This window comes from Ursus americanus, chromosome 30 (assembly GCF_024610735.1).
Source record: "Ursus americanus isolate L20-20 chromosome 30, mUrsAme1.1.p, whole genome shotgun sequence".
In the NCBI taxonomy this organism is placed as follows: Eukaryota; Metazoa; Chordata; class Mammalia; order Carnivora; family Ursidae; genus Ursus; species Ursus americanus.
The window spans coordinates 25170492-25197593 of record NC_142156.1 but is presented as its reverse complement, the minus strand read 5'-3'; the positions used below and the strand labels follow the sequence as shown (position 1 = coordinate 25197593).

At 52.3% G+C, this 27102-nt stretch overlaps 3 protein-coding genes and 1 long non-coding RNA gene across 8 annotated transcripts in view; 1 reads left to right on the top strand and 3 right to left on the bottom strand.

Annotated features, from left to right (window-relative positions):
• Window positions 1–164: 164 nt before the first annotated feature.
• PGAM5 (PGAM family member 5, mitochondrial serine/threonine protein phosphatase) lies at window positions 165–8260 on the bottom strand. Of its 2 annotated transcripts, none has more exons than XM_045815673.2 (6): window positions 8021–8260; window positions 4835–5013; window positions 3550–3675; window positions 3352–3440; window positions 3092–3225; window positions 165–1187 (listed from the first exon to the last, which is right to left on the bottom strand). In XM_045815673.2, the coding sequence occupies exons 1-6, from the start codon at window positions 8209–8211 to the stop codon at window positions 1037–1039; spliced, it is 870 nt and encodes a 289-aa protein (XP_045671629.1). In that variant the 5' UTR covers window positions 8212–8260; the 3' UTR covers window positions 165–1036. The 2 variants fall into 2 exon arrangements, with proteins under 2 accessions (XP_045671629.1, XP_045671630.1); XM_045815674.2 differs by having other exon boundaries at window positions 3092–3222; window positions 8021–8259.
• Window positions 6370–8009, bottom strand: LOC148107462 (uncharacterized). The gene is made up of 2 exons (XR_015722360.1): window positions 7065–8009; window positions 6370–6599 (listed from the first exon to the last, which is right to left on the bottom strand). It is a non-coding gene; the product is annotated as an uncharacterized LOC148107462 (long non-coding RNA).
• Window positions 8261–12560: 4300 nt separating the features above from the next.
• PXMP2 (peroxisomal membrane protein 2) lies at window positions 12561–21781 on the bottom strand. Of its 3 annotated transcripts, XM_087857463.1 has the most exons (6): window positions 21603–21780; window positions 20109–20225; window positions 18311–18473; window positions 17059–17187; window positions 15425–15544; window positions 12561–12899 (listed from the first exon to the last, which is right to left on the bottom strand). In XM_087857463.1, the coding sequence occupies exons 1-6, from the start codon at window positions 21722–21724 to the stop codon at window positions 12831–12833; spliced, it is 720 nt and encodes a 239-aa protein (XP_087713589.1). In that variant the 5' UTR covers window positions 21725–21780; the 3' UTR covers window positions 12561–12830. The 3 variants fall into 3 exon arrangements, with proteins under 3 accessions (XP_087713589.1, XP_045671623.1, XP_087713590.1); XM_045815667.2 differs by lacking the exon at window positions 17059–17187 and having other exon boundaries at window positions 21603–21776; XM_087857464.1 differs by lacking the exons at window positions 12561–12899; window positions 15425–15544 and adding an exon at window positions 17762–17917 and having other exon boundaries at window positions 17058–17187; window positions 21603–21781.
• Window positions 21782–22003: 222 nt separating this feature from the next.
• The window catches only part of POLE (DNA polymerase epsilon, catalytic subunit), a 43238-nt gene continuing 38139 nt past the window's right edge, over window positions 22004–27102 (top strand). For both annotated transcript variants that reach the window (XR_015722359.1, XM_087857461.1), the window contains exons 1-7: window positions 22004–22113; window positions 24157–24298; window positions 24663–24743; window positions 25149–25193; window positions 25348–25440; window positions 25749–25903; window positions 26903–27044. Coding sequence is in view for 1 of the 2 variants with exons in the window: in XM_087857461.1 (XP_087713587.1) it covers window positions 22052–22113; window positions 24157–24298; window positions 24663–24743; window positions 25149–25193; window positions 25348–25440; window positions 25749–25903; window positions 26903–27044 (720 nt within the window). In the remaining variant the exon portion in view is untranslated. The remainder of the gene's footprint in view (window positions 22114–24156; window positions 24299–24662; window positions 24744–25148; window positions 25194–25347; window positions 25441–25748; window positions 25904–26902; window positions 27045–27102) is intronic.

Genomic DNA, 27102 nt, shown 5'->3' with positions numbered 1-27102 from the left:
GGCCTCGGCCCCAAGTGGGCAGACAGCTGGCGAAGCCGTCAACCCTGAGAACACACAATACTGTGGGAAAGCACTTTCCGCAACTGCAGGTCTGGGGCTGCTGCCTGCCACACTGCCCAGGTTCCTGTTCTCTTAAAAACATTCACAATCAGTACTTTGAAAAATCAGTAAAATAAAATTTTTATTTTGCAGTTATTTCCAAAGTTACAGAGAAATGCATCAAATGTCCCAATTACTTGCACTGATTGCAGAAAATGTTCATAACTGCGTCATAGAAATTGTAGTTTCTCCTAAGTTAACAGGATATTTGGGATGGACACATCACATCTAAATAGTTTAATCCGTAAGCATAAAGGATTAACAGCCAGAGGCAAACATTTAACTGTCGAGTATTTTATTGAAACAGGACACCCTGCTGTCCCATCACCATCCAGCCACCTCCCTCCCGGCTGAGGCGTGGCTGCCTGCTGGGAAAGGCCCGACCACGTAGGTGAGTTCAGACCCAACAACGTCAGACGTGCAGGATTCTGGCCTGAGAAACTGGTTATCAAAGCAGGAACCCAGATGATGAGAATCTTGAGTTGACAAATATTTAAGTGATAAAACGGTCTTAAGAAAGGAGAAGGATGTATGACAAGAAGTTCTGAATGGAAGCGCTGGCAGCCCCTCCTCCTCGGAGCCTCGAGGGGCTCGTGTGGCCAACTGTGGACATAACCAAAGACACCCGTGCGGGTTAGTCGTGGTCCCCGCAGACGACATGAGAGGCCTCGTCCTGGGGGACGAGGCAGAAAACCCCAAGACAGAAATAGGCCAATCTGCTCAGAACAATTCCCTTTTCCATCCTGGGCCGGAAGTACAGACGGAAATTCCACATTTTAGATACTTTAGATATTCTTCGTACTTTTTCACTGTCCTGGAGAAGAGCAGCGTAACCGCAGTGCAGCCTGTGGAGGGAAGACAGGGAAGGAGCCGTGTCCTTGGCAGCACCCACAGAAGCCACAGGGGGACTGAGGAGAGCGGGTCCTCCGGGCAGCCCTCAGGAGCGGGAGATCTTGTCCGGAGGCATGAACCCTGTGTCCCCGAGGGTCCTGAGTGCCACTCGGCCGTCTGGCCGGACCACCAGGTGGGTGATGCTGCCATTGTTGAGAGACAGGCGGAGCCAGCCTTCTGGAGGGAACTGCAACGCCCTGGAAGGAGAAGGAACATGCTAAAACAGGGGGCTCTGTCACCAAAACGGGCTGGGGTCAGGGCAACGCTAACAGCCCCCAACCCCAGGTAAGGTCTCGGGGCAGACTTTCTTGAGGCTGGGACCCATATAGGTTAAGTCTGTCCCTCCTGTTTTCAAGCAGGGGTTTTCTCAGAAAGGAGCTGCTGGGCTGATGCCATTCCATCAAATCAAATAAGGGGCACGGTGACGGCCCAGCCCCTCTTTGGGTCAGGGGATCGACGCAACTCAAGATGTGCATGGGAGTCAGAAATCCATGGCTTCCTGCAAGTGCACGCGACTGAGCTAACAGTGTAACCGAAAGGGGGCAGCGGCAGCCAGACAGCGCAACGGGCCGCTCCTGGCCACTCTCCCCTGCAACGGGGTGGTGTAATCCACAACCCCAGAGCCTTTCCTTGCTCTCAGACACACTTCTAGGTGCATTATTTGCTGAAAAGCCCAGTATCATCATGGCCTCCCCAAGCCATCCGACGTCCTTTGTGCCCTAAATGTCCACATGGACGAGGGGCGTCCCCGCAGCTCACCCTGCAGCCTCAGGAACAACTACCCTCATGCTGCTCTTTAAAGTCTTCTCCGTGTCCCCCCCACAATTTCCAGACTTCCCTCGCATATCGTGATGGGGATGCTTCCAGCTCCTTCCAGCCCTTTATGCCACACAGGTCACCTCTACTCCAAGTCCCTAAATACTTCTGGTGTGTTCAGCATTGGGGTCACTTCTAGTGGCTGCTTAGGTCAGCCTGTCCCAGGGTGTGGTCTAACGTGGTGTTTCCACACGCGAGATGCGCAGAGCAGGCAACAGGGAACGGTACGTGCTGAGCACAGGAGCTCTGAGATGGCCTTCCGGGAGCACTTTAGTTTGGAGGTTGGGAGCCCTGTCTGAGGCCCGCCCCTCTTCCCCAGCAGCACTCCACCTGGCCTGGAGCCCCGTGCCTCCTGTCCTGGACTTCTCACGAGAGGCTGTGCATGGGACATTGGAGGGGAAATGTCCCCCCACCCCCCTGGGCCCCAGCCCTGACGACAGGCCCAAGGGTCAAGCACGGTGAGCAGGCACGCTGAGCTTGGATTTGGACAGTGCCACAGGCCAGCCGGTGGGCTGTGTCCTGTCCTACCACTGCCAGACACATCACACAAGAAGAGGAAATCCCTCAGCTGTTAAAATGCCTGACACACACTTTCTAATGGATGCAGAGGGTGGCTGGGGTTCCAGCTATTTCAAAGTTTCTACTAAGTGAACTTTGGTCAAATACGTAAGTACCCAGCGGGCTTAACTGCCTCCAGGGCCCGCTGGCCCATGGCTGCAACTCAGGGCAGGTGTCACTCATGGCAGCTCTGGAAGCTGCTCTAGTCCGGGGAGTGAGGCGGGTCCAGAGGACACAGGAGCCTCCTTCCGGACGCCCAACAGCCAGAGCAGCGAAGTGACCAGCACGGGGATGGGTTATGACCCACAGCGCCAAATACAGCTCCGTGAGTCCACAACCCTATAGATAAATGAACGAAGAGTTAAGACTGAGCTCTTACAGAAGAATTTCAATTAACAAATGAGGACAGAATGAGGGAAACGCACAATCACCATCAGGCAAGCAGCACCACAGTCTCTGCTGTAGCGGGACCCGGCGACCAGTCACCGAGGGGAACACGACTGTACCGTGTGCGAAGTCCAGCACACGGTGCCGTAACCAAGTGACCACGTGAGCATCACCCAGAACGTGCCACTGACTTCGGGACCCCAACCCGCGCTGGGACTGCATCTGGGCTGTTGCCGCCAAAAATGCATCATCAACCAGAAGGCTGACGGGGCCTCCCGCAGAGATGAGCCGCACAGGCGGGCGGGAGAGAAAGTGGGCCAGGGAGCCCCGTCCCCCTCACCGGCACACGATGTAGCGGATGACGTTGGCGTGGCAGATGAAGATCTCGTAACTGTCCTCCTGCTGCTTGGCGTCTGCCCGGTGGATGTAGTTCCGGAAGGCGGCCTCGATCCGGGCTCCATCTTCGTAATACTGCTGGGGGCAGGGCAAGGAACCTTAAGTATGGAGGCAGCGTGCAGGCCACGGGTGGAGGGGTATGGGGAGAGTGGGGCAACGGGGGGTGCAGTGGGGGACACTCCCCGGGGGAGTGGGGGGTTTTACCACAGCCTCTGGCTTCCAGTGGGACACGGGTGGGTCGGGCTCGATGGGGGCACCTTCTCTCAGCAGGTCTGTGCTGACCTTGCAAACACCTGCGGGAGAAGCAGTGACTCAGTTGCTGCCCCTTGAGGAGAAGCTGCCCAGGGCCCTCTGCTGTTCTCAATCCTGCTGCCCAGGGACCTGGGGATGCCGGGCACTCACCTGGCAGGTGTTTGCTGATGATATCAGTGGTTTCTATCGCACGGGTCATGGACGAATGGACAATTTTATTAAACTTCAACCCCAAGCTTGCAAGTCGGAGCCCAGTTAGTTCAGCCTGTTCACGACCTTGAAGGTGAAAAACACCGGAGAATTACATGTTGCTGGAGTTCCTCTTTTGTTTACTTTACAAATACTCCAGTCCTTATCGAGTACCATTGGGGTTGGGGGACAAGGTGGGCAGGCCCTCCTGGGGCTTGGGCCTAACTGGGAGGCCAGGCATTCAACAGGTAAAGTCAATGAGATAATGCAGTTACCTTCAGCCCCATACAGAAGAAATGTTAAAAACAATGAACAAGGTTGAGGATCGCTGAAGTCTGGGTAGGGTCCTGTTACTGTTTCTGGGTCCCTCATGCCACTTTTATTCAATTCTGTCCAAAGACTGAGTTGCAGCGTGCCACTGACCTGCCAGTTGTGCAGTCATCAGAGGTGTCAACACGTAAAGACCCAACGGCCTCAGCACTACTAAGTACGGACTGCGTGCAGACACAAATGCTTTTTCTCAAATATATTATCTTAGTATCTAGTCGAAAATGCCCTCAGCAAGTCCGTTTCAGCTGCACACGGTAGCACCTTGGATGTGGCGTCACTGCTCACGCGTGCACTCCGAACCCAGGGCGGCAGGGGGCACACAGCAGGCTGGAGAACAGGCTGCAAAACCCTTTATACCATCTGAATTTTTTTAGTACGTGCACAAATGGGTCATATCCTGTCCAACAAAGAAATTTTTACAAATTTAAACTCTATCTCAGACCACCTGTGCTTCCTCTCCTAGGAATTTCTTCTAGAGATAGGCCTGCACGCGGGCACAGAGGCCACAGTGGACGGGCACGGTCAGCAGCACCGCGCATGGCGGCAAGACTCCGCGATAAGCAGCACTTCTGCCGGGGGGAGGTCAGAGCCACTATCGCTTAGTCTCATCTGTTTACCATTACGAAGCCGACTGTAAACAGATCTGCAAGTGCTGAACAGAAGGATCTGCAGCAAATGGGGCACACGGTACGCCACTTGCAGAGCGTGAGTGCAGAACACCTCTGCTGGGCTCTGGCTCTGATCGCCTGCGAGCTCCAGCGTGTGGTAAAGTTGAGGATGTTTTCAGTGCCTGTCTCCTGTCAGGCTGATGATCACTGTTAATGACAATTCTCAAATCTAGGCCAAGGACACAGGTCCAAAGGGGCCCAGCGCCACCGGGATGGGTGTCAGTTGGGGCTTGAGCCCCAGCACGTACCCAGGGGTGTCAGAGTGCGGTCCTTTTCCAGGGAGGCATCCACATGGTACTGGGAGTGCCTGATGAGGAAGATGTGTCGCGTGGCCTTGGCTTTGCAGTGGTCCAGCCTGGACGCCAGTTCTTCTTCTCCAGAGTCCAGGTTCCTCTTCCGCAGGTTGACCAGGGACAGTGGTTCTCGCCTAATGTTGAAATATGAGAGTGTGTCCTTGTGGTCCCTGCTCACAAGTCAGCCTTGAGTATTTCTGACAAGACAGTAATTCCATCTTGGGAAAGCGCAGGGACAAGATAATGCCCTTCACACTCTGTTCTCTGCCGCTGGCCCTTGAGAGCCCACCCTCTCAGAGGACATCTCATTTACTGCACAGAGCTGAGTGCCAGGCCTGTTCTGGGGGATCAGACGGTGAACGACACAGACAAGCGAAGCCCTCATGCAGCTTGTGTTCTAGTGAGGAGACTGAGTAAAACAGCCAGGTGATGAGTGATGTGCAGAAAACGAAACCAGGTAACAGGAAGGGGCAGCTGGGGTGCCCACAAGGCCAGTGTGGCCTCGCTGATGCAGAGCCTGCAACTGTGCTGTCCAATGTTAGCCACTGGCCATGTGGCTACTTAAATTCAAAATAATGAAAATTAAACAAAAATATTACTCCATTTCCCCGGTCACACTAAGCACATTTGAAATGGTCAGCAGCACATGGGATAGTGGCGATCACACTGGACAGCAAGGAAGAGAACATTCCCATTATCATGAAGAGTCTACCGGATGGCACTCCTGGAAGGTCGAGCAGGAGCTGAGGGGGCGGTGGGGGTGGGGGGCACCAGCAGCAACAATGCCGAGAAACAGCCAAATCTTAAGACAGACATGTCTGGTGGCTCCCAGAACTGAAATTAATAAAAGCCAACAGTCTGTGGTATGGGCAGAGCTAGGAAGAGTGTCCTCAGCAGGGACAAAGTGGTGGCAGAATAAGTTTTGAGGGAAGCAGTGGCAACTGAGGGGTCTTGCTGGGTGAACCTGGGGTGCCCTAATACAAACAGGCTGAGATGCAGCACTGGAGCTCAGGGCTGGGCCAGAGAAGACATCTGGGCAGTACAGGCACAGACACAGGAAGCCCAGACTGGATGAGGTTCTCCAGGAAAACGCTGGACGTTTCACCACATGAGGCTCTGGAACTTTCCAGCACAGACAGCCTCCCCCTTCGTAAGCCTAGACTTGGTGAGCAAATACAGTGTGTCAGCTGCAACCAATAAAGCTAGAGTCCAGCGCTGCTTCAAGTAAGTCCTTTCATCTCACAGTGAATCTGTCTCCTTAAAAAAAAAACTAAGAAATTCAGAAGACTGTACTGACGTTTGAAAAAGAGAGTATGACCCTGATCAAATCATGAGAAAAACAGACAAATCCCAACTGAGGGGCATACTATAAAACTCCTGATTTCCACTCCTCAAAACAGTCAAGGTCATCAAAACAAGGAAACCGTCACACCCAAGAGAAGCCTGAGGACACATGACTAATTGTTTTTTTTTTTTTTTAAGAAGATTACTTTTTTTTTTTTTTTTAAGATTTTATTTATTTATTTGACAGTGAGAGAGACAGCCAGCGAGAGAGGGAACACAAGCAGGGGGAGCGGGAGAGGAAGAAGCAGGCTCATAGCGGAGGAGCCTGATGTGGGGCTCGATCCCGGAACGCCGGGATCACGCCCTGAGCCGAAGGCAGACGCTTAACCGCTGTGCCACCCAGGCGCCCCATCATGACTAATTGTTGTGTGGGATCCTAGAAGAGACAACAGACAATAGCTGAGGAAATCTCAAAAAAGCATGAATGTCAGTCAGTAATAACATACAGATATTAGTTCACTGACTGTGACGAATAAACCACACTAGCGTTACAAGATGTTAGGAGTAGAGTAAATCAGGGGTGGAGTATATGAGAACTCTTATCTTTCCAATTTTTCTGTAAATCTAAAACTATTCTAAGTTTTGTTTTTTTTTTTGTTTTGTTTTTTTAAATTAAAGCTTCAAAACAAAGAATACTGGGCGCCTGGGTGGCTCAGTTGGTTAAGTGTCTGCCTTTGGCTCAGGTCATGATCCCAGGGTCCTGGGATTGAGCCCCGCATCGGGCTCCCTGCTCAGGGCGAGCCTGCTTCTCCCTGCCTCTCTACTGTTCCCCCTGCTTGTGCTCTCTCGCTCTGTCAAATAAATAAAATCTTAAAAAACAAAAACAAAAAGCAAAGAATACCTATGAAGTTCCTGCTACAACTAGGCTGCCAGTAAATACTAGGTCTGTGTCCCTCATCCAGACTAAAGCAGGAAGGAGGAGCTGGGACCTGGTAAACCATCCCACAAAGGCCACTCCCAAACTCCAGAGCAGGGCTGTCCAATAGAAACACGACACCAGCAACACATGAACTTCAAAATTTCCAAGAAGCACACTGAAAAACTAGAAAGGAACAGGTGAAATTTCAAAAATTCACTTTATTTAATCCAACCTATCAACAATACTATCACTGCAACACATAAACAATATTTAAAAATCTGCACCGCTTTGGTTTTTAAATTTAAATTCACGAACACAAATAACACTAAAAAGTGTTTCCTGATCGCAGGTGCCACTTCTCAAGGGCTCAGTAAGCACATGTGGCTTGTGGCCACGCACTGACCCAAGACCTGGAGGCTCCCGTTCCTATTCAGGATGTCTGGCCATGTCCTTGCACATCTTCCCTGCAAAGAGCTCCCTTTAAGGACCGGGCCGTCATCCTCCGGCCCCACATCCACCCTTCTCTCAGCTGTTAGGCAAAGATGGGGTCAGTAGGCCATCATCCAATCCCAGCGCTCCCGAGCTGAGCGAGGGAAACCAGGCTGACAGCCTACAGACAGGTCCGACCCTGCGTCCAGGCCGGAAAGCGACCACCTCGGACTGCCCCGCGCGCCAGCCTGTCCCAGGCACCACTGTCCTCCTTCCTCCAAACGACCCTCGGGGACAGGCGAGGCGGCCGGGGCTGGGAAGAGGGGTCGAGGGCGCCCCCGATCGCAGCCAGCCTCGCGGCCACATCCGCAACAAAATCCGCCCGCGAGCCTGCCCCGCCTGCCCCTCTGCAGAACCGACCACATCGGACCGAAAGGAACGGCAGTGGCACGGGAGGGTCCCCACCGCCCGACAGTGGGCGCACCCGACGCCACCCGCGGGCCCCGCACCTGTCCCAGTTGGGGTCCCAGACTCCCGGCCCGGGGCGCGCGGCCCCCGCCCACGCCGGCGCCTCGACCACGCGGGGCTCCGCGTCCCCGCCCGCGCGGGGCTTCCCCACCGCCACGGCCGAGAAGAGCACGGCGGCCGAGCCTCCGGCCAGGCCGCACGCCGCCAGCTGCAGCGCCTGTCGAAACGCCATGCCCGCCCGTCCCGCGCCGGCCCCGCGCAGGCGCTCACAGGTGGACGGCGCGCCGCTAGGGACACGATTCCGCAGGTGTCCGCTTCCGGCCGGCGGACAGCGCGGGGACGGAAGTCCCGCCCCCGGGGCCGACGGGCCGCAGGGCGGGGACACCCCGGCCGGGCGCAGACAGTTTCCGGGAACGAAGGGGAGGAGGGGTGGTGGGCGAAGGTTCTGAGACCCATTCCGGGATCCTTTGCGGAAGGCCCCGGTGCAAATTAGTCCTGCCTTCGAGCAGCGAGCGTTCGCGCGGCGCCACCCGTCCGCCCAGCGCTGCCCGTGTGGAGCCGCCTTCCAGCCGCAACGGAGCATCTGAGCCAGCGGCTGGGTCGGCGGGCTGTGTGTGTGTGTGTGATAGAGGTGGGGTTGTGGGACGTGTGTGTGTGCGTGTGTGAGAGAGACGGGGCTGCGGGACACGTGTGTGTGTGCGTGTGTGTGTGAGAGGTGGGGTTGTGGGACGTGTATGTGCGTGTGTGTGTGAGAGAGAGACGGGGCTGCGGGACACGTGTGTGTGTGCGTGTGTGTGTGTGAGAGAGAAACGGGGCTGCGGGACACGTGTATGTGCGTGTGTGTGTGAGAGAGAAACGGGGCTGCGGGACACGTGTGTGTGTGCGTGTGTGTGTGCGAGAGGGGTTGTGGGACGTGTGTGTGTGCGTGTGTGTGAGAGAGACGGGGCTGCGGGACACGTGTGTGTGTGCGTGTGTGTGAGAGGTGGGGTTGTGGGACGTGTGTGTGTGCGTGTGTGAGAGACGGGGCTGCGGGACACGTGTGTGTGTGCGTGTGTGTGAGAGAGGTGGGGTTGTGGGACGTGTGTGTGTGCATGTGTGTGTGTGAGAGGGAGAGGGGGCTGCGGGACACGTGTGTGTGTGTGTGTGAGAGAGGGGTTGTGGGACGTGTGTGTGTGTGTGTGTTTGTGAGAGAGGTGGGGTTGTGGGATGTGTGTGTGTGCGTGAGAGAGGGGGCTACGGGACATGTGTGTGTGCGTGTGTGTGTGAGAGAGATGGGGCTGCGGGACACGTGTGTGTGCGTGTGTGTGTGAGAGAGATGGGGCTGCGGGACACGTGTGTGTGTGTGAGAGGGGGCTGCGGGACGTGTGTGTGCGTGTGTGAGAGAGGTGGGGTTGTGGGACGTGTGTGTGTGCGTGTGTGTGTGTGTCGGGGCCGCGGGATGTGCGTGTGTGTGTGAGAGAGACGGGGCCGCGGGATGTGCGTGTTTGTGTGTGTGTGAGAGAGACGCAGGGCCGGGGGCCGTGTGTGTGTGCGTGTGTGTGTGTGTGAGTGAGATTGAGAAGGGGCCGGGGTACGTGTGTGTGTGAGAGACAGGGCCTCGGGGCATGTGTGTGTGTGTGTTTGATAGAGGTGGGGCTGTGGGACGTGTGTGTGTGTGTGTGTGTGTGTGTGTGAGAGAGACACAGGGTCATGGGGCATGTGTGTGTGGGAGAGATGGGGTCATGGGGTGTGTGGGTGTGACCACACCACTTGTGTGTTTGTAACCATGCCACTGGGTGGGGGGAGCTTGTGTGTGTGCTTGTGGGTAACCCTGCTGCGGGGTGTGTGTGTGTGCACGCGTGTATGAGACCATGGATGGGGTGGGGGGGGTGGGACCACTCCTTGGAGGGCACTGGAAGGAGTCCCAGCCTTGAGGCTGCAAGGAGCTGGTAGGTGGAAGAGAGAGCCTTGCAGATAGAAGTTAAGATTCTAGTTTTAAGTGAACTGGGAAACCTCTGCTGAGTTTGTTTTTATTGTGGTAAAATATATATAACAGAATTTACTAACTTAAGCAGTTATGCTTTGTTTTTTAAAATTTTTTATTTTTAAGTAATCCCTACACCCACGGTGGGGCTCGAACTTAAAACCCTGAGTTGAAGGGTCCCACATTCTACTGACTGAGTCAGCCAGGTGCTACCCCACTATCTTAACCAATTTGTTGTTGTTATTGTTGTTGTGTTTTTTAAAGATTTTATTTATTTATTTGACAGCACAAACGGGGAGCAGCAGGCAGAGGGAGAAGGAGAGACAGGCTCCCCGGTGAGCACAGAGCCCCACGCGGGGCTCGATCCCAGGACCCTGGGATCATGACCTGAGCCGAAAGCAGACACTTCACTGACTGAGCCACCCAGGTGCTCCAATCTTAACCAGTTTTAAGCATATAGTTCTGTGACATTAAGTACATTCACACTGTTGTGCGACCACCACCACCACCATCCATCTCCAGAACTTTCTCATCTTCCCAAAGTGACACTCTGTCCCTATTAAACACTGACCACCTATCTGCCTCCCCCAGCCTCTGGCACCCACCATTCCCTTTTCTGTCTGTATGAACTGGACAATTCTAGGGACCTCATGTAAGTAGAGTCACACAGTATTTGTCCTTTTGGGACTAGCTTATTTCATTTAGCATAGTGTCCTCAAGGTTCATCCATGTTGTAGCATATGTCAGAATTTCCTTTTTAAAGCTGAATAATATTCCTCTTTATGGATATAACACATTTTGTTTATCCATTCATCCATCAGTGGACACTTGGGTTGCTTCCACCTTTTGGTTACTGTGAATAATGCTATGAATTTGGTGTGCAAATATTTCTTTAAGTCCCTTTTAGTTTTGGGGGGTAGGTACCCAGAAATGGAAATGCTGGGTCATCTTTGTAGGTTTTTAAGTTAGGAGTTGACATGATCTGACTGACATTTTTAAAAATCTCTCTGGATTTTGGAGAATCAATGCGTTCTACAGAAATACTCAGATATCTGTTTAAACATGTTGTCTTTTTTTTTTTTTTTTAAGATTTTATTTATTTATTTGACAGAGACAGCCAGAGAGAGAGGGAACACAAGCAGGGGGAGCGGGAGAGGAAGAAGCAGGCTCATAGCGGAGGAGCCTGATGTGGGGCTCGATCCCAGAACGCCGGGATCACGCCCTGAGCCGAAGGCAGACGCTTAACGACTGCGCCACCCAGGCGCCCCTAAACATGTTGTCTTGAACCCGTACATTTACACCTGCTTCTTCCAGAAGGTTGCTTACTAAAATGATAGTAAAAAATTTTTTTAAGCAGGCTCCACACCCAGCGTGGAGCTCAACACGGGCTTGAACTCACGACCCTGAGATCAAGACCTGAGCTGAAATCAAGACTTAGACGTTTAACTGACTGAGCCACCCAGGTGCCCCATAAAAGGTTAAAAAAAAAAAAAAAAAAAAAGACAAGTCCATAAGAAGAAACAAAACAAAAAGATCAGTTGACAAAATTTTGGAAGCTGGAAATCAGATCATTTTTGACCTGAAAAGATGGAACATCAGTTGCCAGTATTGCAGGAAGCCAAGAAGCAAGCTCAGTCCAGAGAGTCTGGAAAAATCTGGGAGTTACAGGCAGTAGCTCCACTTCTGAAGAAGGGCATGGGGTTGAACAAGGGAGGACTGAATGAAAAACGTATAAGAGGCTGTCCTCACACCCCCTCCATCACCTGTATCTTTAGGTGAATACCTCACCTCCATCACGACAGAAGACATTCATTCCAGAGGATTTAAACCAGAAGGACTCTGGATTTGAGAACACCAGATAGCTGAGACTAGGATGCAGTAGTACAGCTGAGATTATATGAAGTTCACATACTAACAGGACCTCTCACCCTTTTCCTCCAGTTAGCCACAATGTTGGCCACTGGATTTAAACAATGCTCCACTCTAACCACAACCCTTCCCCTGGGCGAGAAATTAAAGAATTCCTCTCTGGGGAAACTGGCCAGTCTGGGAGAAAAGGCTCAGTTACTGAAAATGGGTGATCTCCAACAAAACTGGGTCCCTGCTTGGTCAGCCCACAGTGAGGGTACTGCCTGAGTGGCTCTGACTCTTAAAGACTGATGTACAATCAGCAGACTTTTGGGGGAAATCCTGATAGGAAAAAACAGCAAAACAAACGGGGGAAGAAACCCCCATGAATCCTGAGGAAACAGAAAAAGCATATGGGACATAAAAAAATTTAAAAATATAAAATTAAGATCCAAGGGTATTGTATCCATCAAGAATGGGATACTGAGAGTGAGAAAAGGTGAGGAGGACAGTTAACAACAGAGGAATAAGAGAGCAGAGCAAAGTCAACTGAAAGGGTGGCATGCACTTCTCACAGGGTCTCCAAATGTCAGGGTGAAGTCCTGCTCTAGAAGGGCCCCTCTCCAATGGCTCCATGTAGGCAAGCACTGGTATTACAGATTTTATCACAGTTTTTTTTAAAGTGAAAAAAAAAATCTGAGGGCAGCCCTCTGGCCACCCATTTCCACCAAAGTGACACAATTGTTCTGAAAAATTAAAATCACCGCAGAAAAAGCTACATTATAGTTTATTGTTACCGTAATTCAATTCAAGGTGACAAGTGAAGTCAACACTACTGTTCTAGAGTCAGCATCACTGAAGATAGTTTCTGCCCTTTTAAAACACAAAATTCTTACGTTAAAAGATTTGTTTCTCCATCTTCAATCACATGATCTGGAGTCAGATGAAGTCCTGACTAGGTTGTTTCTGCTCCCTCACCCTAGGCTGGTGGGTCCCTAGACCCACACGGGCAGTGTGTCTGCATCCGCTTCAGGTCACCTTCACTTCCCCAGAGAGGCCAGGTAGATGTACCAGAACAGAGAGACCAGGTTGGCAAAAAGCACTCGGAACTGCCAAGAGAACACAGGCCGCAGTGAGGCCCTGACTATTTACCGGTCACCAGTCCCCCAGGACAGCTCATTCACTGGTCAGTCCATCCACCCACGACTGTGTTCACTGAGCCTTTACTTCATGCAAAGCGCGGTGCTAGAGGGGAGAGCAGGACAGTCTGCGCCTAGCGATGTTACAGGCCAGTAGGGAAGACAGACGGACTGTCCGTAGCTTCCTTCACCGAGCACTAGCTCCTGGCTCAGCTTCTCACCCCAGGACTGGACATCACGTGGTGGCTTCACCCAGCCCGTCGGAGATACCCCAGCAGCCCAGGCCATGACCCTGCTTCGATGATCTGACGGATGTACCCCCACCTGAAGTTACCTTTAGTCAGTGAGTCTCCCTGACATACAAGCTCCATGCAAGTAGCAGTCTGTTCTATCTTGTTAGTCACCGTCTCCCTAGAGTTTAGAGCAGTGGGGCATACAGTAGGTGCTCAGTAAATATTTGTTTAATAAACGCCACTGCCCCTTAACTCACCTGCAACCACCTAAAATGGAAACTAATCGCGGCCTCCCAGCTTTCTGTCTGACGCTGCCCAGAAGGGTCCCATTTTCCAGGCTCTCCCACTCTCCCATCCATAGATCCCTTCACATCCTCAGCCATTCTCTTTCCGTGTCTTTATTTCCTTTTCTATATACATCAGGATCCATGGCCCAAAGCCTTTGTTGCCTTCCCCTCTTATTCCTTAGTTGTACTCCCTGGACAACCTCCATCGTCCCTGCTTCCCTGGGGCCCTGTGCCCCTGCACATGAGGGTCTCCAGTCAGCCCTGTCATTCTCTGCAAGTTTACCTATCTTTACTTCCCTCAAGATACCCACCCTACTTCCTCTCCCCTCAGTCTGGCCCTGCCCTGCCCTCTGCCCTGCCCTCTGCCCTCCTGTAGATGGGAGTCCCCAGTGAACAGGCACCTCTCTCCTGTCTTCGTAAAGAGGGGCCTCTGGCTAAAGTACCTCTCTGCTTATGCCCAAACCCCATGCGCCCCTCTTTAGGGTAGCATATGGCCTCTCCTACCTTCAAAGCCCTCTGCCATCATTTCTCCCCACCTTCTCACAAACTTCTTGAGAGAATTTTGCAGACATGATTTCTGCTTCATCCACTGCTCAATTCACAGCAGTTTGGCTTTAGCCCTCATGGAGACACTGAAATTGCTCTTGGGAAGGTCACCGATAAGATGATTGTTAAAACCAATGAAGCTGATTCTCATTTTGCTTTAACCCTGCAATATCTGTGGTTGTGTGTCACTGCCTTCTCCTGGTTTTCTGCTACTCCTTGGTGTGTGTGTGTGTGACCACCCAGCCTGCACCTCCCTCCCTCTTCCCATCCTTCAGTGGAGCTGCTGCTCAAGGGAGTTCTGCCCCAGGTCTCTCCTCTCTAGAGCAGGGGTGAAAACAAGGTTACTTAAATGGTGTGCAAGAGAAGCTTAAGGTTGCAGTTCTTGGAAAGGCCTGTTTGAGAGGCTAGCCCTTGCTTGGGGCCTGGGTACTTAGAGTTCCTGAGGGTTCCCACCTTTCCCCAACTGATAAGAATGACTCCCTAGAACTGGACTGCTTGCTAAAATAACATGGTTCATGCTGAGCACTTGCTCTCCTGGGAGTCTGGAATTCTGGTATGTGCCAGGCAGAGGGTGCCTACATGACCAGCCCTCCCAAAAAACCCTGGTGCTGCATCTTTACAGGGCTTCCCTGGGCAGAAACATGGCCTACATGCAGCAGCATGTTTTTGGTGGCGGGTGAGAGCTTGCTCTGTGAGACCCTCATGGGAGGGAGGGGGCACAGGAAGCCTGCATGGATTCCTAGGGTCCAGGTGTATACCCTTGCTTCCAGGCTGTAATAAACCCAGGCCATGAGCATACAGATGTGCCAAGCCCCTCTAGCATATCTCGTCTTGGATATGGTCTTGGGGCTGGACACACGTGAGCTGTTCTTGGTGTGGAAAGGCAGTGCACAATGGCAGGGCCCCTCTGCCTTGCCCTGGTGAGCTCTTCCTGCAGCTTAGAGCCCCTCCAGGCTCCCACCTTGCTCAGAGCAGGAGGTGGGGGTGCGTGGGGCAGTATCAGCAGCCCACCTCATACTGCGACCCCCCTGGTGCCTAGAAGTGCTGAACCCCATGTGCATGGCACCCCAAGGGCTGCCCCACCCCACGTCCCATCCTCTGCCTGCTGCTCAGGTGTGCTCTGATGTCACTGCAGGAAAGGCTGCCCTTTCCTCCCCTGCACATCCCGCTAGGCACTGGCACTGCTTGGCACCTCCGTGAGGCCAGGCACTGGCAATACTGCACCCCTGGAAAAGCCAAGTTGTTCCTGGACTGGGGGCTTTTCAGAAACATTTCTGGGACCAGTGGATGCGGTGTGGACACCTCCTTCATCTGTCCAAATCCAAAACTGCTACAGGCAGAGAGAAAACCACCAATCATTCCAAGCTAAAACAAGGCTGGTGGAAGATGAGGCCCCCTCTGGTTCTGCGTGGTGCTAGCTGGCCCTCACCTGCAAAGGGACGTAGTTGATGTTGACAAACTGCGCTGGGGTCCAGACTTGCCAGTTCATGCGCAGTGCCGGCCAGAAGCTTCTCCTTATCTGGACAGCGACAGCAGCTGTGTCTCTCCCCTGGAAAGGAGGGGAGCGTGGATGGTGAGCAATTGCCACTGCCCTCAGAACTGAAGCTGGGGTGCCAAGATCTGGAGGGCCCAAACCCTAACATGATGGTTTTTCAAACTGTGGGTTTTGTTCCATGCGTATGTAGACAGGACACCGTGTGCCTAGTGAGCGCTGCAGTTATAAGGAGTCAGCCACCCGGTTGGGAAATCAACAGTGAGGCAGCCCACTTGCGTCCACTGTGCCCATGGCCCTCATGGCCCTTCATCACTCTGTACGGAGCTGACTCAACGGTGGGACTCATGCTGCTGGCCACGAGCACCAGAACTGCGATTTATGCCTCGGCTGTCAATTCTTCCCAAAATAATCTCCAAAATTGATTCATTTTTCAAGCAAAACTTGAAGTTTTACAAAAAATGAACCCCAATAAATTAATTCTAAATGTCATCTGAGAGGATAAATGCGTAAGAACAGCTATCTTGAAAAAGAATAGCAAGGGGAGGCCTAAATCACTAAAGATTTTAAAAAATACTATGAAGTGATGATCATTAAAAGCTAAAAAAGAACAGACATACAATGGAAGTTAATAGAATCCAGCAAAAGATCCGAGAGTCCAGGTAATGGCCTGCACATATGGGAACGAGAGCATGATAAAGTGGACATTTCAAAGTACAGGGGATTATTCAATACATGGTAATAAGACAATTTGCTATTTAAGTGAAAAGAAGACAAAAGTATGTGTCCCACATATAAATAAAAAAATAAGAATACTAGAGGAAAATACAGAATATTTCTCTTTGTGTTTGTCAAAATGTACATAATAAAATCACAAAAGAAAAAGGAAAGGAGAATGCTCCCAGTATCTTGAAGGCAGGCAGGCCACAAAGGAAAAGAATGACATAACTTTTTAAAACTCCTGTGTGGAGAAACGCACTATAAATAAACTTTATTTATATAATAACTTCAAATGTTTACCTTTATCTGCAGTTAAAAGACAAAAACCTGGAAAATGGGGGAAAATCTGCTGTCTCTATTTGGCAAAGGATTGATGTCCTTAATATATATCAATATACAATCAGTGGGAAGAAAACAAACACTGAGAGAAAATAAGCGGTTCATACAATACAGTAAGCACATGAAAAGATGTTCAACCTCAGAACTACATATACATTGTTTTTATGTATCAAACGGCATATTTAAAAGAAAAATACCACCATGGTTGTCCAGAGCATGGGGAAACAAACCTCACACACGGGACAAGGCCGCGAGGCTTGGGCGCTCGGGGTCACAGAGCCTGGGTCTGACCCAACTCACAGGCCCGCAAGTTATGGGAACGTAAGCCGTGGGCCTGAGCTTCCTCAAAAATGGGGTTGACTTGCAGCTCAAAGGACACAAAGGACACAATGCAGAGCTTGGACCAAGTGCTCAATAAACGTCAGCCGTTTGTACTATTCCGTAGCACCGCAGGAGGAACAAAAGGGCCCGGCTTATGGTGGGATACCGTGCGGTCCGAGCGTGCTACCTACGATCAGAAAATGCTGGATGTTGGCACAGCGTAGGGAAGAGAGTCCGTGATGCTGTAAGTGGAGTTGTGTGGTGACACTTGCCGTGAGCATAGCGGAGAGAGGCTGAATCACTGCGATGTCGACCTGAAACTAACATGACATTGTGTGTCGGCTATATTCAAATTAAAAAAAATTTAAGTGCAGATGCAGAAGCATCTATAGTGTGTGTGGTAGACTGTGGTCCCACATATGTCATTTATGTGTTGGGTACTTTACACACTTTGGTCACATATGACATATGCAATCAGGTGTTTCGTCTTTTAATGAAGATCTATTCCTTTCATATTTAGAAGGATAAAAGGGATGTGGGTGCCCTTTGCTTCCTCCTACCTCAGATTTCCTAAGGGCTTGCCCAACATCTCTTTTTACTAGCAGGGACTTACTGCGAACCAGTTAAGATGAAGCATCTTTCCCGCTTACCCCCAGGAACACTTAGACCACAAGGGGTGTTCTGCTCAGGAACAAGAACTCAAGATGCTGCTTCAACATAAAACCTGAAGGACAAGGCTTTACCTGCTGACTGGTTGGAACAATTACTTTCAGGGCAGAACATGACACATTTTGGGCACACAGTGGGCGAACTGGGGAGGGGGTGAGGTGCTAGTGAGCTGGGAAGGGACTGCTGGGCACAACAGGCATGCCTGGTGACTCCGCGTGAACACACCTCTCATGTGGTGGGTTGTGATGTTTTAAATCTATGCTGACGTGTTCACCTCTTCAGAGCACTGTTCAGGCCTCGAGTTAGTACAGGGTTCTGCAATACAATCGGGGGTGTGGAACTTCTGTTTCGTGAATTCCATGGACCCCCCTTCTCAGAATCCTGTTTGTATAAAATAAAATATATAGGATTACCGGAACCAACTATACTGAAATACACCTTCCAAGTATTCAAGGGAAGAATCTTACGATAGATGAGCAAACGTGCTTCCTTACTGACATTCAGTGTCAAGACTTGAAAGCAGGCAGAAGGAGTCATGACACATAAAAGATACCCTCTGTAACAAAGGACGTGTGGTATCAAGATATTTGTGACTTCCTACTGTGGACCAAGAGGTACTACCAATACAACCGTGCTTTGCGTCTGACGTTCATAAAGGACAGGGAGGAACTTCAATCTGAGTGTACTGAAAAGCTCACAGACCCTCTGATTTCCACCCACAGATGCCAGGTTAAGAATCGCTGTGCCAGACAAAGAGCTATGGCAGAGACCAACCTCCAGGAAGTTCATGATGAGGAAGAACAACAACAGGAAGGCCGGTGCAAAGAGGAGGCGGTCCAGGAGGAGCCTCTTGACCCCAGCCCAGGGGACCTCGGAAGGGATCCAGTGCTCCATGAAGAGGTAGAAGAAGTGACTCAGTGGCCCTGTGAAGAAGAACCTGAGGCCCCACGGTGGGGGTGAGCAGGGCTGCCATTCTCTGGATGTGCCCTTCTTGGGTCCAGCTTCACCCCCAAACCCCATGTCCCAAACCCTGCCTCCCTGCAGTCTCCCATCACTGACCACACTAGAAAACAGGCTTTCTTTGAATCTGCTTCGAGCATTCTTTTTCTGTCTCTGAGAGACCTGCCTCGGATCTCCCATCAATTTCCATATGGCCAGCTCCTTTTCAACATTGTCATCTGGGAGACTTTGTTCATGATTGTTCTGGACAGTGAACCCACCGCTGTCCCAGCCACTCTCTGTTCCAGGTCCTGTTTCGTTGTCTTCATAGCACGTGTCCCTGCATGCCATGATCTCACTTGTTTAGTCATATGGTGCCCTGTTTGCCCAACGGAGGCAAATGTCACAAGACAGGACTGTGCCTGTCTATTCACTGCTGTGTCCACAGTGCCTAGGACATGGCCTGGCTCAGAGAAGGTGCTCATGGGTAAATAAGTGGATGCATCCCTGGTGTCAGAGCTTCTTACCAAACCCTCTTGGGCAGTTAGCAAGAGTGAAACCTGGCGCTGTGTCCTGGCCTGTCTGTACGGCTACTATGCGTTCCCAAGTGTAGAATGCTTGGGACAGAAGTGAACCCAGCCACTTCATGTACGAGACTAAACAAAGTTTTACTCTGTAAAATTCAGCAATAAAAAGATGGGCAGGGGCCCAGGGGTCTTCCAGTTTTTGACACTGGAAGTCCTTACATAAGTGGCTCTCAGCTGTTGCTTCCTATCCTGCCACAGGTTAAGTGGTCTAGAGCAGGGGTCCTTAGTGAGAGGGAAGAGAGTCTTAACTTTATTCTTTTTTTAGTGATCTCTCCACTCAACCCGGGGCTTGAACTCACGACCCCGAGATTAAGAGTTGCATGCTCTACGGACTCAGCCAGCCAGGGGCCTTGAGAGGGAACAGAAGTCTGGAAGGTGGAGACCAGCAAGTGAGTAATGCCTCCCAGGGGATTCTGACACATTCCCTCTCCAGAGTGATTATGGCTTTAACTACATTATGGAAACGTTGTGATGACTGTAGCCAACATACTTACAAATACAAAGCGCTATTTGTGAATTTTAAATTGAAAAAATGACTCTTGTTGCAGAAGACTTCAAAATAATCCATCTCTACAAACGCTATCGTTGGCCAGAGATCTCGGGTGGATTTAATTGGTAAACTCCTGAATCTCTGTGGTCTTTGCAATTCCAAAAGTGGTTCAGAAACCGGACACTTTTCAGGATACCTAAGTATTTATTTTCTGGATGTTGACACTAGGAAAATAACAGAAACAACTGGCCATATTTGAGTCTGTTTTTCCTCCTTCATGGTCTTTGTGTCTTGAAGTCTAACTTAGGTTTAGGTGAGTTACCTGCCCTCAGATCTCTCAGCCAAGGGAAGACGGCCACCCCCACCCAAGCAATTCCAAATGAAAACCATAAAACAAGTTCACATTATCCACCATACTGATTTTTTCCCATGATTATGTCAATGATTTTTAAAAATTATTTCTCCAAATTAGTTATTTCAGAAACTTGGTCTTGATACCGTAGCTTTGTTGGAACTAGTCTGCTACTGGGTAAACCAGCCCCTTGATGGAACTCACCCATAAATGGCATATCTGAGAGGCCCACTGACATCTAGCTTTTGAGAGCAGTTTTCTTTTTCCCGCTTCTTCTCAATCAGCTGGGCCAGGAAGTTCCCAAGTGCTGACAAAATGCCACTGTGGACAGAGATGTAATCAGAGAACAGGAGCAAGAAGCAGGAGGGTGGCCGTTCCTGTATGTCATCAGCACGGCGGTGCTGAGAGCAGGGTGGGATGGGAGCGATGAGTGCTTGCTAAAGCAGCCCCGCTGTAAGGTTCCCGCATCAAAAGGTGGAGATGGTAGAACTTCGCGCACGCACACCCACCCACACACACCCCTGACCTGTGGACTGCACCTGTGCCAGTGTCCTGGGTGTGGTACTGCACTACAGTGTTACAAAATGTTACCAGTGGGGGAGACTGGGCAAAGTGACAAGGGATCTCCCTGTGTTATTTCTTACAACTGCATCTAAACCTACAATTACGGCAATATGAATTCAGTAGAAAGGTGGAGATGGGCCCAGCTGCTCCAATTTTTGGTCGATAGTTACACTCTGATAAGCTCTGTGTGCTAAAAAATCCAAAATTCTTTCTCCGGCTGATAAGGACCTTCTTGATCTGATCGTTGGCTCCCTCCTTCTCAACTGCTCCCTTCCTCACTGTCCATTTTCTGCAGCAACACAGACCTTTCCACTGCTCCACTGTTAGCTTGCTTTTCCCTCAAGACCTTTGCACTCGGTGCTCTGCCTAGAGAGCTTTTGCTTTCCTTTCTAGCATGGCCTGTTCCCCTCCTTCAGGCCTCTGTTCCAATGTCACCAATGTCAGATACAACCTCCCTGACCCTATTTATCTTGCTTTTTGTCTAGTTTCTCACTAGAATAGAAAGTCCACTGAGGGTAGGGACCTTACCGACCTATCTGACTTGCTGCTGGTGCTTGACACCCCGGCAGCATGCTGTACCCATTTATGAAAGGCCGCTTTAATACGAGGGGATGAGCTTATAAAATTAACTAATTAAAGCTAACGAGGGAGAACGGTGTCTCATAAAAAGTTTAGAACCCCAATTCAAAAGGTGCAACGGAGCAGCAGACCGGGGGAGTGGGCTTTTGTCACCTTTCCCCCAAATGCAGAGCTAAGACAAGGTATGCCAACCCCTGCCACCCCGCCCAGGCCGCTCGAGGCTCCGCCCTGAACACCTCGGAGCGAGCGCAGGTGCCTGCGAGCCGTCCGGCGCCGGCCCCAAGGGGAGGTGGGCCGGAGGTGGACCTCTGGTCTGGTCCCACGCACCTTCGGGAGAGGACCTCCAGGGCAGGGGGTCTGACCCCTGGTTTGGTGCATTCCTTTGGCTGGCTCCCTGGCAATGAGCTGTCAGAACCGAATACACGACCCGCCTACGCTGGGCTCTGCGGCTAGTGCAAGGCTTTTGGGAGGGGGGGTCCTCTGACCCGCCGCATCGCGCCCTTCGCACGCAAATCCCCGCCCGGCCCGACCCCTCCGCGGCCGCTCCGCGCCGACCTGGTGGCCGCCTTGGTGAGCACCGGGTAGAGCCGCAGGAGGCGCAGGTACTGGGCGAGCGCCCGCTGCGGGAGCGCCCCGACACCGGCCCCGGCCCGCAGCTTCGACGCCGCCGGCGCCATCGCCTTCCCCGCACCGCCTCGGCCCCGGCCCCGGCCCCGCCTCACGCCCGCCCCGGCGCGGGGACGGCCTCACATTTCCCGCCCCGCCGCGGCCCGCAGCGCGGCCCGGGACAGACCCCGCCGTGCGCGGCGCGCGCGTCCGCACACTTTTCCCCGAGTCCCTATCCGGCCACCTCCCCTCGGGCGCCCGCGGCGATAGGCGCTCGGCGGGGCGGCGGGGCGCGGCGAGCCTCCGGATTGGGCGGCGGCGCTTCCGCTCTCTCGCGAGAGTTGCGGGGAGCGCGCCAAATTTCTCCGGGAGAGCGGCGGCGGCCCGGGCGCGGCGCGATGGTGCTGAGGAACACCGGGCGGCGGCGCGCGGAGCCGGGCCCGGACGGCGAGGCCAGCCGGTGAGGGGCGCCGGGGCTCCCGGGCGGGCGGCGGGCGGGCCTGCCTTGTGCGGAGCTCCTGGCGCGCAGCCGCGGGCGTCCTCTGCAGGCCGCCTCCGAGCGCCGCGGTCCTCCTGCGCTCGCTCTGGTTTCCGCTCATTGAGGACCGGCGGCTCCGTGGAAGCGCGGTCGGCGACTCGGCGGCGGAGCAGATGGCGCCGGCTCTCAGTGTCTGCATACCGGGGAGGGGGCGGGAGAACCGCCCTGCCGCGATCACGGCGCGCGCTCCTTGTCTCGCCTCCCTCCAGGCTCGAGCGGGGCCGTGCGGGGGACTGGACGGTGTACGCGCGCGGGGCCGCTCCCGGGGCCGTGCGGGGGACTGGACGGTGTGCGCGCGCGGGGTCGCTCTCGGGATCGTGCGGGGTCTGGACGGTGTGCGCGCGCGGGGCCGCTCCCGGGGCCGTGCGGGGGACTGGACGGTGTACGCGCGCGGGGCCGCTCCCGGGGCCGTGTGGGGGACTGGACGGTGTACGCGCGCGGGGCCGCTCCCGGGATCGTGCGGGGACTGGACGGTGTACGCGCGCGGGGCCGCTCCCGGGGCCGTGCGGGGGACTGGACGGTGTACGCGCGCGGGGCCGCTCCCGGGATCGTGCGGGGACTGGACGGTGTACGCGCGCGGGGCCGCTCCCGGGATCGTGCGGGGACTGGACGGTGTACGCGCGCGGGGCCGCTCCCGGGATCGTGCGGGGACTGGACGGTGTACGCGCGCGGGGCCGCTCCCGGGATCGTGCGGGGACTGGACGGTGCGCGCGCGGGGCCGCTCCCGGGATCAAATAAAATAAATAAAATAAATGAAATGTAATAAATGAAATGAAATTACGCAGATCCCACATACCCATAAGCCGGTGTCTCCCAGGGGTAACATCTTAGTTACTAGAACACTAGGTCAAAACCAGGAAATTGATGTTCATGCAATGCGTGGACACTCCGTGATGTATTTAGTTCTGTGCACATTTTGTGTTTGTGACCGCACCACAGTATGTCCCCAGGGTCCCTCATGCTACTTGCGTAGCCACCTTCATTCCTCCCCTTTCCTCATCCACAGCAGCCACCGATCTGTTCTCCACTTCTAATTTTATTTCAAGAACTCTACTTAAGTCGGATTTTAAGTGTGTAATTTTGGGGGGTTGACTTTTTTCACTCGGCATAATTCCCTTGAGATCCATCCAAGTTATTGCGTGAATCAGTAAGTTTCTTCCACCTTATTGATGGAAGGTATTCTGTGGGATGAATATAACATAGGTTAGTTATTTACCCGTTAAGTAATGTCTCCGTTGTTTCCACCTTTTGGCTATAATGAATAAAGTGGTATGAATGTTCACACACTCGAGTTTTCATATGAATGTGAGTTTTCCTTCCTCTGGGATAAATGCCCAGGAAAAGGGCAGAAGGAGGAGAGAGAATCTTGATTTTATTTATTTATTTGACAGAGATAGACAGCCAGCGAGAGGGGGAACACAAGCAGGGGGAGTGGGAGAGGAAGAAGCAGGCTCCCAGCAGAGGAGCCTGACGTGGGGCTCGATCCCAAAATGCCGAGATCACGCGCTGAGCCGAAGGCAGACGCTTAACGACTGCGCCACCCAGGCGCCCCAGGACAGAGAATCTTAAGCAGGCTCCACGCCCAGCATGGAGCCCGATGCGAGGCTCAGTCTCACGACCCTGAGATCATGACCTGAGCCAAAATCAAGAGTGGGGCACTGAGCTGATCGAGCCACCCAGGCGCGTCTGTACATTTTTACTGTCCCGTAAGGCAGCGGCATCTAGCCACGATGGTCATTTTTATTAGCGTTCTGGTTACAGAGTGGAACAGGTTTTGAGGCGCCTGCTCCAGTCATGTTTCCCATGACTTCTGTTACTTTAATGAACAGTTTTGCCAAATTCGAGGTTTTTCAGGGATACATCTACTGTGTTGCATCCAAAACGCTTACACTGGGTGCACTGGGTTGCGGGAATGGATAGAGTGATGTTCAGTGAAGACAGGATTTCCCTCCTCCTTTCATTCAGGGATGATGGCCCCTCTTCCTCTGTCTCGGCTCTTAAGCGCCTGGAGCGCAGTCAGTGGACGGATAAGATGGATTCGCGGTTTGGATTTGAGAGGCTCAAGGAGCCCGGCGAGAAGACAGGCTGGCTCGTCAACATGCACCCTGTAAGCCCCTGGCAGCTGCACCCTCCCTGTGGCTTAGGCCTTTGAAGAGTGGGTGGTGCGGGTGGAGGTGGGATTGTCCCTGGCTGTCCTTTCTTCTGCATCACTGGGCTGTAAAGAGGCTGCTGGGAAGACGGAGCTGAGCGGGGTCCCTGTGAACCTATAACAGGTTTCTAAGAATGAGGGAGAGAGGGAGAGAAATCCTCGCTTGGAAGATGTTGCGATGTGATTCTTGTGAATGGGGAATGTTTATGTGGGGGTGGAGAAAGATTTCGTTTCTGTGCTGTTTCCCAGAGAGTAGGGGCAAGAGGGTTCTTATACTGCGTGGAGGATAACTTGGTGCCCGTGTTGACTGATTCTTTTGTAGACTGAGATTTTAGATGAAGACAAACGCTTAGTCAGTGCAGTGGATTACTACTTTATTCAGGATGATGGGAGCAGATTTAAGGTAAGCTCCTGAGCCCCAAGAAGCTGAGACCCACTCAGTGATGAGATGTACTGGGTCCAAAATGGCAGGTGTTCATTTAGCTGGGAGGAGAGGGGTTGAGGGGCTTCTGGTGTGCAGTTGCCCGAAGCCTGTTGGGGACATGGGCCCTTGGAGCTGCATGGGTCTCCACGTAAGATGTCATAAGAGACCCAGCTCGGAAAGACTGAAAGAGAGTTTTGTCTCTCTCAGACTTCTGTCCCTGCTGAACACGCAGGTGCTAATTCCCGACTACGTCATCCCGTAAGAGATGTCAAGGTCAAAGATGGGTTGGATCTGGGCTGCTTGTGGGTATAGCAGCAAACAGCTTGTCTTCACTCTTCTTTTTTTCTTTCTCATTGCCCCTGAATGGGTTGGTGGCTCTTGCAGGTGGCCTTGCCCTACAAGCCATATTTCTACATTGCAACCAGAAAAGTAAGTCTGTGATCCATAGAATCAGGTCACATGACCTGTGCCTCATTTTATGGGGGGGCACCAGAACTGAAAGCAAAGAGGCCTCTAGAGAAACACGCAAGGAAGACAATAGATTTTACTAAGAGGAAGTCCTTTCATTCTGATCTTGATTTAGGGTTGTGAACGAGAAGTTTCATCTTTCCTCTCCAAGAAGTTTCAGGGTAAAATTGCTAAAGTAGAGACTGTCCCCAAAGAGGATCTGGACTTGGTGAGTATCACCTGGACCCTCCAGGGTAAATGAGGCTGGTCTGCCCTGCCCTGGGGCGAGATGGGAGGAGGACAAGTTTAGCACCTGTGGGATGGTATATGAATGCTGGGGCTTTGGTGACTGTCCATACATCCTCGTGGAGAACTCCAGTGGTTTAGTTGTGCCACATGCAGAGTTGGTCAAGATGCTTTGGACTTGCCAACTTTTCTACTCATGTATTTACATTTGAGTTGTTCTCCCGTTATTTTCTTACCCAAATAAAGTCCTTTTTCTCTTGAACTCATGAGCACGATCTCATCACTTCGTAGCCAAATCACTTGGTGGGTTTGAAGCGAAATTACATTAAGCTGTCCTTCAACACCGTGGAGGATCTTGTCAGAGTGAGGAAGGACGTCTCCCCTGCTGTGAAGAAGAACCGGGAGCAGGGCCATGCCAGTGATGCGTACACAGCTATGCTCTCCAGGTAAGCCTTCTCATAAGCAGAGCAGCCAGGCAGTCCACAAGGACCGTTTCCCATTTTTCCTAAGTTGACAAGATGGGTAGGAAGCAGGAAAACTCAGCAATGAAGTTACCTTAAGGATTGGTTCTGTTCAGTGTAGAAACACTTGCAAGCAATTAGGTAGAATTTCTTTTTTTAACTTTTAGTTTATTTATTTTTATTTATCTATCTATTTTTTTGAGAGAGAACAAGAGAGCGTGAGCAGGGGGGAGGGGCAGAGGGAGAGGGAGAGAGAGAATCCTAAGCAGGCTCCACACCCAGTCCGGAGCCCAACGTGGGGCTCCACTTCACCATCTTGAGATCATGACCTGAGCCAAAATCAAGAGGCGGGCCCTCGACCAAGCCACCAGGTGCCCCAGTGTAGGTAGAATTTCTTATGTGCTGCGTTTGTGTTAAATAAACGGTGGTTTCCTGGCTTGTGTTTTAGCTTACTCTTTCTTACATAGGGTGGGTTTGTGGCTCCGAAGTTGAGTTGCTGTAATAATACCGACGTTGTGGATTCCCAGTGACACCACTTTTTTTTTTTTTTTTTTTAAGATTTATTTATTAGAGAGAGAGAGAGTGTGAGCATGGGGAGGGGCAGAGGGAGGGAGAGAATCCCAAGCTGACTCGCTGCTGAGCAGGGAGGGGAGCCCGATGCGGGGCTCCATCCCAGGACCCTGAGATCATGGCCTGAACCAAAGGCAGATGCTTAACTCACTGAGCTGCCCAGGCGCCCCAATTTTTTAAATTTTTAACTTACATCCTATAAAATACATGTTCTAAGTGTGCATGGAATTTCCTGTCTGTGTCCTGCTGCTTGTGGGAAGGTGTCATCTCAGGTCATTCTTTAAGAAGGGCCTGTCTGGTCATCTCTGCCACCTCGATTTACCTTCTGTGTTTACTCCACGCGGGCTCTGGTCTTCCCCCTATTCTGACCCCGAGCAGAGTACAGTTGAGTAAGCTGGCCTCTCTGTTTTGCAGTGTTCTGCAAGGGGGCAGTGTGGTTATCGACGAAGAGGAAGCCTCTAAGAAGGTCACCGACCAGCTGGACAACGTTGTGGATATGCGAGAGTATGACGTGCCCTACCACATCCGCCTCTCCATCGACCTGAAGATCCACGTGGTGAGGGGGCCGTCCCTTTTGGGCAGCCGCACAGGCAGGAGGTGACCCTGAAAGGATA